Below are 9,615 nucleotides of genomic sequence, written 5' to 3' on the forward strand. Positions count from 1 at the left end.
GCATGTCCGGCCCCGCCCCATTGAGGCAATCTTCCTCACTGACACTGAGGAACAAGCGCAGGCTGCCCGGGCTCTCAGCTGCATCCACCGGAAAGGGGGAAAGGAACCCCACTTTGATCAGTAACATCTAGGAGATTCATTGCCCAGCGATTGACAAGCCACACTCATACACAACAACGCCCACTGCAAAGTAGAGGGTAGAATCTCCACCTCTTCCTAATCACCCTATGTTCATGTCCAGGGTCATCTTCATGTGGATTATCTGATGCCTGTCCTCAGATCATACAGACACAAAAGGTCTGCTTTCCCTCAATGACATCTACTCTACATGAGCAATAGACCACCCTCAAGATCATTGCATTGGTTCTCCCCTTCTTGGCTCCCCAAGACAAACTATTACAAATGGGAAGTTTGGAGACTGTATTTTCTCATCCAAAAAAGATGAGAGAAGCCAAGATCATGGGGACAGAATGCTAGCTGGGTAAACCTACTGGGAATCACTCAAAGTCAGCCAAACAAGAATACAAAACAATAAAATACAGGGGTACACAGAGGAAATCTGAGCATATCTGTAACCCCAAGAAAACCCATCAGCAACAAAAAAAAATACCTGGGAGCTGCTGGGAACTCTCTGGATGCAACTTCCATGATGTCCTCCTTCTCCTGAGGGCCCACCAGCCCAAGGAAAGCCATACTTTTGTGCTAGCTGAGCCCAACAAGAGCAGGTTTGAGGGCAGTAAGGGTGGGCAGAGGGGATGATGTCAAAGACATTCAGAACTGTATTTCTAAGAACACTGCTTAACAAAAGGCAGAATGCACCATTGGGAAGACAAGAAGAATGGCAGAGCTGGCCCACAAAGGTAAAACTCCTAACTTGCTCAGCCCAATGGCCTGTTGCAATTTAAATATGCAAGGTGTTCAAAGGAACCCAGCAACGTCTTTGGTCTACACACCGCACGAGACTGGCTGGTGATGTGGCCCAGACTGTATGCCTTGACTCAACACACTTGGGAAGAGAAGAAATAAGATGCCTATCTCTCACTACCACCACTACCCCCTGACAGAAGACACCGAAGATGAAGTGTGGTGTGCAGTGTCCCAAAGAATGGCATCCGAGGGCAAAGAGGCACACCTGGGCTGGATACGAGACGCGGGCTCCACTACTAGGTTAGGCAATGCTGTGTCGAAGGAGCCCAGAGACCAGGGAGCAATTAATTCCTGCTGCCAGGGCTCAGCGACACTGACCTGCCAGTTATTCTGTGCTCAGTGGGGCAAGTGACCCACCACCCCATCTTAGGAAGAGCCATGACGCCAACGGTTGTCAGGTGATGCCAGAAGGAACTTGGGGGGGGGGGGGCTGGGGAGTATTTCATAAAAATGACTCTGTCCCTTGAAGCTTTGGCAGAGGAACGGATGTTTGGGGTGAACTTATACTTTGTGAGGGACCTTAGAATACAGCTCTCTGCCCTTCCTGAAGGTCACTTTCAGAGAGGTGAGAAAGAGGAAGAATTTCCCACCAAAAACTGGTACCTGGAGGTTTACCTGTAGTTCACCCCAGTTGCGGTTTCCTCTGTTCCATCAACTTTGATTAAGTCTGAGAGACAAGAACTTTCCAGCTAGTTTGACTGGACTAGAACTACCAGACCAGGCATGACTGGAGATGCCATCTGGTGTCATAAAGCCCCTTTATAGAAAGATGAGAAAACGGTCTCCAAGAGGGGAAATGACTTGCACAATGCAAATGAGAAGGTGAATGAAGACTAGAGCCCAAATCTTCTGGCTATCAGTTCAAGGCTGCTGGGTTTCTCTCCCAACCCCCACATAATTGAGAGGGCACGGAAGGGAAGACAAGAAGAAGAAAGGCAATTCTGTTTTTTTTTTTGCAGGAGGATGCTGTTACTTCTAAGAGAAAACCCAGAGTGACCCCAGGCTTACCAGGACTGTGCTCGGGGAGGGGGTGGGGGCATTACCTTTCAACACCAGAGGTTCTTTGCCTTCTCTCTTCAGGGACTCGAGAACTACGTGCAGTGGCTGGGAGGGCATCACTCGGCTCGGCTCATTGGTATTCTCATCATAAACTATAATTTCTTTGGAAAAGATCCTCTTGAAAGAGTCTTTGCCTTCCCTACAGGAAATCAAGTCTAAGACAGTGATCTTGCCCTGCTGTAGTCTCCGCCGGCTGATCTTATCGGCACAGTTAATGTGGACAGCTCCTTGGATGTGACTCTTGTTGTACTCCATGAAGGGCCGGCAGTCAATGATGACGGGGCCCTGGCTCGGCAGGTGACTCTTGCTGCATTTGGTCATCTTCTTTGCCAAGTCATTGGGGTAGATTATTTTGATGCTGGCTAGCTGCTTGGGGGTCCCTGACACAGGGCTGCCCACCCCACCTGATGGACTTAGAGAGCCTGCGTTCTCACTGTTGTTGACCATCTGGTTGGCCGGGCAGGTGGTAGAGCTTCCAATGGTGGTGGTGGTGGTGGTGCCGGCGGCAACGGCTTGGGTTGGGGCCTGATTGTCCTTGTCGTAGGTTGCCACAGTGCAGCAGCTGGCACTGCTGCATCCACAATTCAGGGAGCGGGCAGAGCCGCTGGATGAGGGCATATACGTCAGATTCGCAGCCTTTAGGGACACAACGGTGGTGGCGATGACAGGAGGGTGGCTGGTACTGCCAGGGGTGGCAGAGCCAAGGTAGCTAGAGTCTAAACAAAGGTTGAGATCCTGAGGTCGTACAGGCCTAGACAGTGCCACCACTACCCTGTCGTCTAAAGGAGACGGAGGCATGAGGAGGCTGAAAACTGGCAATTCAAGAAGAACTCAAGACAGTCTGTAAAGAAGGGGAGGGGGGAAAGAAAGAATAAAGTCATGTGACACAAAAGGCAGTCGAATCCAATCCCTAGGAAGGGGCTTTGCATCCCTCTGAGCGAAGTTGTCCTAAGTGCCCTTTACCCTGTCACTCTCAAAGCCTGAAGCTCATTGCTATGGATTCAAAGAAGATGCAAACCTGAGGACCCCCCAGTTCTTGCTAAGTCTAACGTTAGATGTAAAGTCTATGCAAATGTTGATGAACAACCTTCCACCGACCCACATCAAAGTTCAGCCTGAGAAAAGGTAAAAGCACAAAGAATTAGAAAAGCTGAAGACAGAAGGGAAGGCTCTTAAGAGGCATCTCTTCTGGGCCTCATCTCCTGGGCAGAAGTTAATGCAACCGTCTGAGAAAGACCCATGCGTCCACCCGTGCATACTTTCCATGTAATTCCTTCACCCACTGCAAAGGTAAAGGAATGACCAAGAGTGCTGGCGTGGCTCACGGGAATATACGGCAGCTAAATATACATCAGGGGCGGATGTCAACTTTCTGCACATCAAAATGAAAGCATCCCCCTAAGTGAATCTCTTTAACTGCCAGCTATTCTTACTTTCCATTCTACTGAGTCCTTTGAAAAGCACAACAAAGTCATATTAAAACCTCCCATGTTTCCAATTAGCCTCTTATAAATTAATCTGCATTTCCTCTTTCATTACAAACTAGTCTCCTAGAATGAAGCCTCAAGCCAAGGAGCCAGGTCTGGAAGCCCCAACTCTGGCAGATCCATCCCTTGGATTGCTCCCTTGCTGCCTTTAAGGAAAGGACCACTTCAACTCTCCTCCCTCCTTCTTTCCCCACAGGCACATCCTAGAGATCTTCTCAATGGGAGGCAGCCGCTATGCATAATCTTTCAATCCCACACAGATATCCCCCCTCTTCAAGAGGATGGATTCATTAAGAAGACTTCCCAATGAGCCCGTCCTTGTGGGAAGTAAAGAGTTGCTCAGGGGTCTACCTCCTGTCTCATGAGAGGGCGCGTGCAAAGGGACAGTTCCTTTCTCCCTGTACGCACAGGGGCACTCCACACCCGGGCCCTGATGGCTCCTCTCTTATTAGACATACACACAGAAAAGAACCCAAACCCCATGCAAGAGTAGCTCATCTAAACGAACTTTAAGAGATGTCTGGAAAAATGTCATCGAACATCCCTCTACACAGGACTGTCACCACTCTCTGACACAGAGCCAAAATGTCACAGGCAGAATCCACACATTCACACACACAGGGGCACGCACGTATCACATCCACAGATCGCCACCGACTCAGCTTTCTCTCACCACCTTTGGATGAGCAAGAAGGACCCAACCCCTTTTCTCCCCCCCTTCCTCTTTTCTTCCCTCCCTTCTTTCCTCCCTTGCCCTCCCGCCCTCCCTCCCTCCCTCCTTCCCTCCCTCCCTTGCGTAGTATTTTTTGAAGAGCAAGTACTATTCCAGAAGCTATAACTGTTTCCCAGCTGGACCAAGCAGTGAAAGTCTTTGCTATTGTGTTACCTGGTAGGGTACCTCCCAGGATCAACAGTCCACTTCCCTTGAAAGGGACGCATGAGCGTGTTCACGGAGACACAAGCTGGGACCCCCACCTCCACACGGAGTGCGCGGCGCACACACACTCTCTCTCACACACACGCGCGGAGTGTATAAAGAGATCTGCATCCCTGCAGCAGAGGGTCGGGCGTAAATATATATTGCCCGTGAAACCATCCAGACTAGCCTAAGAAACCTCCCAGAGAAATACTGAGCTATCCCCTCTCCCTCGCTAGTCGTCCTTCCACCTCTAGTCAGGGGCTGGAAAGAAAATGAAGTGGTCAGAGAATGCTCCTTCCCCACTCCTGGGGCACTTAACATCCCCCTTCGCAACACAGCGTACTAACAAGTCCCTGGCATTTAAAACTGCCGCAAAGCGTCCCAACAAACCTCATTTTTTCCTCGCCCCCAATCCAAGTAGACTGCAGAGAGAGTAAACGCACAGGGCAGCGTGAGGCAACAGCCGGAACCCTTTAACCTCACCTGCTGTGGCTCTTCCGTGACCATCGCAACACACACACACACACACACACACACACACACACACACACACACACACACACACACACACACACACACATACACACTCACACCGCCTTACACTCCCGGGCTCTCGGGAGTAGCCACGGTGACTTCCACTTACTTCATAAATAAGTGTAACCCTCCACTATCTGGCGCTCCGCTTCGGCTGTGGATTCGCACATTCAGCCCTCATTCACTTGGCTTCATTGATCTCCAGCAGCAACATAGTTACTTTCTCTTTTGCTACACTGTAAATGTAAGGTTCTGAGGGGGCGGGCCGGCTGCCGACCGACGGCGCGTTGGACCAATAGAAATCCAGAGAAAGCTAACCGCTACTTCGCAGCAGCCCGCGGCCAATGGGTGGCTGGAGAGGGCGGAGCCAGGGCGTGGCCTTGCCTCCTTAAGGAGGGTTTATCCGACGCCGCTTCGGGTCCACAGTGTTATAACACGGGCGGTGATGTCATTGGCAACCAATCAAAAACTTAAAAGGGCCAACTGGGGCCCGCGCGGAGCAGCTGCTCTCTATTTACATGTAAACCGAACCGGCAGGATGCAGTTAACCCTTTCCGGAGCTGGATTGTCAGTGGGCTGGACTCGCCGCTCCAGCTAAAACTGGCTCTGCCCACTTGGCGGGATCCCCCTAAGTCCCCTCACCCCCGGACAGACCACGCTATTTCTTTTCCCTTCTTACTCTGGACGGATGATCAAACGTGTTGGAGTAACTTTCTACAGGTAAGTGGCAACGAGAATGATCACTCTCCCCAGCGGGAAGAACAGGTTCTCCGAGTCGCTCGACGTGACTTGATAAACCCAAGATTCACAGACGTCGCCGAGCCACCCGCGCGGGGGGATGCATGTGAGCACGCCGCCAGGGGCGTCGCTTCTTCTCCAGTCCGCGGCTTGGGGCCACGCGCTGGGGACCTGGGCTCTGGGGCGTCTGGCGAGCCGGCCGTCTGCCCACGGGCAGTGAGGCCCTCCAGCCTCGCCGCGGCCCGAGTCCTCCGGGCCACCCCCTCGGCCCCGCGCCGCCAGGAAGCGTCGGCTGCCCGCCCGCAGATGTCGCTGCCCCTCCGGCTGCCCTACTGCTACCCAGCGCGGAGGTGGCGCGGCGCCCTCTGGCTCTCCTATATCTGCGCCCCTGTCACGCCCCCGCTTTCCCCGCCTGCCTACCGGGGCTCCACCCGTAGCACGAAGGCAGCGCTGCGGAGGGCTGCTTGGAGGCGGCGGCCTGGACCCGGGCCAGAAGCTACAGGGGGCGCGCCCCGAGGGGCGGCACAGGCGCCACCCCCTAGGCCGGGCGTCCCGGGGCCTGAAGTGCGTCTGCCTCGCCACCCAGGCCTGGCCCTCTACCCACCCGCGGCCCCTCTCCCACCCCGCCCGCAGGGTCCTCGCGCCCCGCTCCTCAGAGCCGCGCGCGACCGACCCGCAGCCCGCCTTCCCCGCGCGCCTCGGCAGTTACCGGCCACCGCGTAGGGCCCCAGCGAGCCGAGGACCGCCTGCCCGGAGCTTCTGGAACAGCAGCGGCTGGCGGAAAGGAGCCGGAGCTGAGTAAATAACCGACTGAGTGTGGCCGGCGGAGCGTCGTGAAGGCGGCGCTCCCCTCTTGGTTCTCGCGACTTTCGCCGGAGTGGTCGCCGGCTGAGGCGCGCGGCAGAAGAGGGGATTGGATTGGGGGGAGAGGGGGTGGGAGGATGGCGAGCCTGCCTGTGCATCATCAGGAAAATATCAGGGAAACTGCGGGAAAGTCTTGAGGTACGAAAAGAAGTGGAGATGAGGAGATGAACCTCAGAGAGTTTGCATCAAGGAACCCTAAAGAAATAGAGCTTTTTTTCCTTTTCCCCCCTCTCCTGTCTCAGAGAGCGCTAGAGAATATTTGACTATGATTTCTTCTTACCAGATGGAAGGTGTTTGGAGACATACTTCAGGATCCAAGCCTAATAAGCAAGCTAAGTGGCAGCGACATATTCATGGCATTGGCTTTAAGTGCAGATCTGAAATCTGACGATGCCAAACCTTGGCCGGCTGACCAGCTATGCTCAATGAGCTGAGACATCCCTTTGGGTACCTCTGGGGATATATATATTCTCATATTCCCATATATGCATAGACACACAGTCCGGGTTTCACGACAGTGTTTCAGACTGAAGTAAATGCATGCAGTCATCTTAAACAGGAAAGCATTTTTGTTGCCCCACGCCCCACAACTCACACACCAACACACATAGACAGTACCCCTTAATGATAACTAATGAGTGGTTAAGGTACACACTTTGATCCTTACACCTTTGGGGATCAGCAGGTCCTGGCCAAGAAAGGTGGGTTCTGGATAATTTCCACAGAAATCAGAAAAGAACTTCCCAGAGGCTCTAACCCTGGATCTATTTGGAACTTTAATAGCTTGCCTTTTCCTATCCATAGATAAGTATTGAAAAAAATATTCACTAACTCAAGGTTGGAGAGTTCTGGTTATAAGTCCTGATTCTGACTCACTTCTATTGTATCTGTTCATCCAGAGTCACTGTATTTATTTATCTGTAAAATAGCAAGAACCCAGCTTAGAAGAAAAAGGAAGAAGTTCTGGTGCAAGCACTCAGGGGGGAAAAAAAGGATCGTCTGCAGGTAAAGGGCATTCAGTAAAAAAAAAAAAGAAAAAAGCATTGTGTTTGCTTTAGCAAATAGGGTCCCTCTATTTAAAAGTACTTATGATCTGTAAGTTATGAATTCAATGCTAATATCTCAGTATCTATCAGTATCTAAGTCCAAACAAAGTAGGAATTTATACAATTGCAGAATAGTTCTTAAAAGTCTTTCTACAAGGCCCAGAAGGGGAAAGCAACTTTAAAAAGAAATGTAATTCATTGAATGAGATGATTATTTTATTAGAGTTTCAAACTGGTGGATTATTATAATTTAGTTGGCTAAGAATCTAAGCCATCCAGGATGAAAAATTGGGAAAGATGGCAAAATTCCTCATCATTTATCAAGCCTGAAACATGGAATAAACATGTCGTTAACATATACAAAGATGTAATTATTTTTTAAGTTAAGCATCTCTAAGTGTATAGTTCATACTCAAATTGCAGTGGTAGAAAAAAAAAACAGATTACAGATGGATTTTTTTTAGTCACTACTCTTCTAAGCTTCTTTTCTACAAAAAGAGGTGATTTTGTTCCATGTTTTGAGTCATAAATGTGGAAATAGTATCTGAAGTACTACCCTTAGATTTAAATTTGTAATGCCAACCAGCCAATGGCTATGAACCTGATCTGTGTACAAATAACTGGCAAAGCCTTAGTGTTCAGTTTTAGTCCCAAAGAAACAGTGAAGCATCTTCTCTGCATTTGAGTGTTCTAACATGATTGTACTGAGCCATTTGTTCCTACAAACAAACATCATGAGAAAAATATTTATTGTTATTTTCAGGGCAAAACACCATGTGTTAAAGCAAAAAGATGAAGCTAACTTAAGCCAGCATATAAGACATAATATGGATAATGTCGAACAAATGTATTAATTAAATGCCTGCCTTTATGTTCACGCAAATGGTTAAGTATGTGGGAACTAATGGCAGCAGGTCGGGACTGGGTGAGAGCCAAGTTTTCAAAATAATACTCAAGGTCAAAGTGGATTCCTGGAGGTACAAGAATTAAGGCAGAGAAAGACTTAGAGAAAATTTAGCAAGAAGAAATTGCAGGATAAAGGTGATATTAAATCAGCAAGAAGTGGGGAATGAGCTGAGGGATAGAAAAGTGAGGGGGCAAGCAGTTGAGGTCACTGAGACCAGCCTGTTGAAATATCCTATGACATTTCTAGGCCTAGAGGAAGGTTGAGGAGAAGGATCCCCTGCAAGAGGAGACCACTGCAATACCTGTGGGTGAAGGAAACAGAAGTGGACCCATCTGCCTGTCTCACTGTCCATGAGTTTGAACACAGGAGGCCTATACAGATCTTTCCCTTTACATTCATGGGTAAAGTGCACTTGGGACTCAGGAAAAGGCTCTGAGGCATTTAAGGTTCTTTATCTTTGTGTTCGGTGAGGTAGCCACTTGCCACATGTGGCTGTTTAATGCTTGAAATGTGATACGTCTGATTTGAGATGTGCTGTAAGTTTAAAATGCACACTGGATTTTGAAAACGTCATATAAAAAATGTAAAAGATCTCCATTACTTTTAAATTCATTACATATTGAATTGTTTATAGTTTGGATACTTTGGGTTAAATAACATATGTTAGTAAAATGAATTTTACCTGTTTCGTGTTTACTTCTTAGACTATGACTATTAGAAAATTTCTACTGACTTATGCAGTTTACATGTTTCTGTTGGCCAGTGCTGTTCTAGAACCTGTAATTGCTCCTTCGATTTGAGGTCACTTTAGTGCCGAAGGCACCAGAACCACAGAATGCTAGACCTGGAGGGGACTTTAGAGCTTATCTAGGCCAGTGGCTTTCAAACTGTGTTAAGATGAGCCAGAGGGAGAAGGGATGCAATGCAAGTGGGGATGAGTGAATCCACGCAGCAGTGAGCTGGTGGGGCTCTGAGGCCACGTCCCACCCCGCCACTCCTCCACACTTGAGATGTATATGAATATATTATTCCTGAAACTCCAAAGTAAGATTTCATTTGAAGGAAAGATTCTGGTACTTTTATGTGTTCTATTTGTTTTTTTTTTTTTAAATCCTGGTCCACTGTTTTACCATG

At 49.2% G+C, this 9,615-nt stretch overlaps 1 protein-coding gene and 1 long non-coding RNA gene across 5 annotated transcripts in view; one reads left to right on the plus strand and one right to left on the minus strand.

The window, feature by feature from the left end:
* DUSP10 (dual specificity phosphatase 10) overlaps positions 1 to 5,143 on the minus strand; it is a 39,256-nt gene extending 34,113 nt beyond the window's left edge. The window contains exons 1-2 of one of the 2 annotated variants that reach the window (XM_082647408.1): positions 5,036 to 5,143; positions 1,971 to 2,827 (exon numbers count right to left, since the gene is read on the minus strand). In XM_082647408.1, the coding sequence (XP_082503534.1) occupies positions 1,971 to 2,784 (814 nt within the window). In that variant the 5' untranslated portion in view covers positions 2,785 to 2,827; positions 5,036 to 5,143. Of the gene's footprint in view, positions 1 to 1,970; positions 2,828 to 4,782; positions 4,854 to 5,035 lie in introns of those variants that run through there. The other variant, XM_082647409.1, reaches the window with a different exon arrangement.
* Positions 5,144 to 5,395: 252 nt separating this feature from the next.
* On the plus strand, positions 5,396 to 9,157 carry LOC309834850. 3 transcript variants are annotated; one of them, XR_014297899.1, is made up of 3 exons: positions 5,396 to 5,646; positions 6,812 to 7,533; positions 8,728 to 9,157. It is a non-coding gene; the product is annotated as an uncharacterized lncRNA (long non-coding RNA). The 3 variants fall into 3 exon arrangements; XR_014297900.1 differs by lacking the exon at positions 5,396 to 5,646 and adding an exon at positions 6,237 to 6,462; XR_014297901.1 differs by lacking the exon at positions 5,396 to 5,646 and having other exon boundaries at positions 6,689 to 7,533.
* The last annotated feature ends 458 nt before the right edge of the window (positions 9,158 to 9,615 follow it).

This window comes from Grampus griseus, assembly GCF_964374135.1.
Source record: "Grampus griseus genome assembly, chromosome: 1".
Classification (NCBI taxonomy): Eukaryota; Metazoa; Chordata; class Mammalia; order Artiodactyla; family Delphinidae; genus Grampus; species Grampus griseus.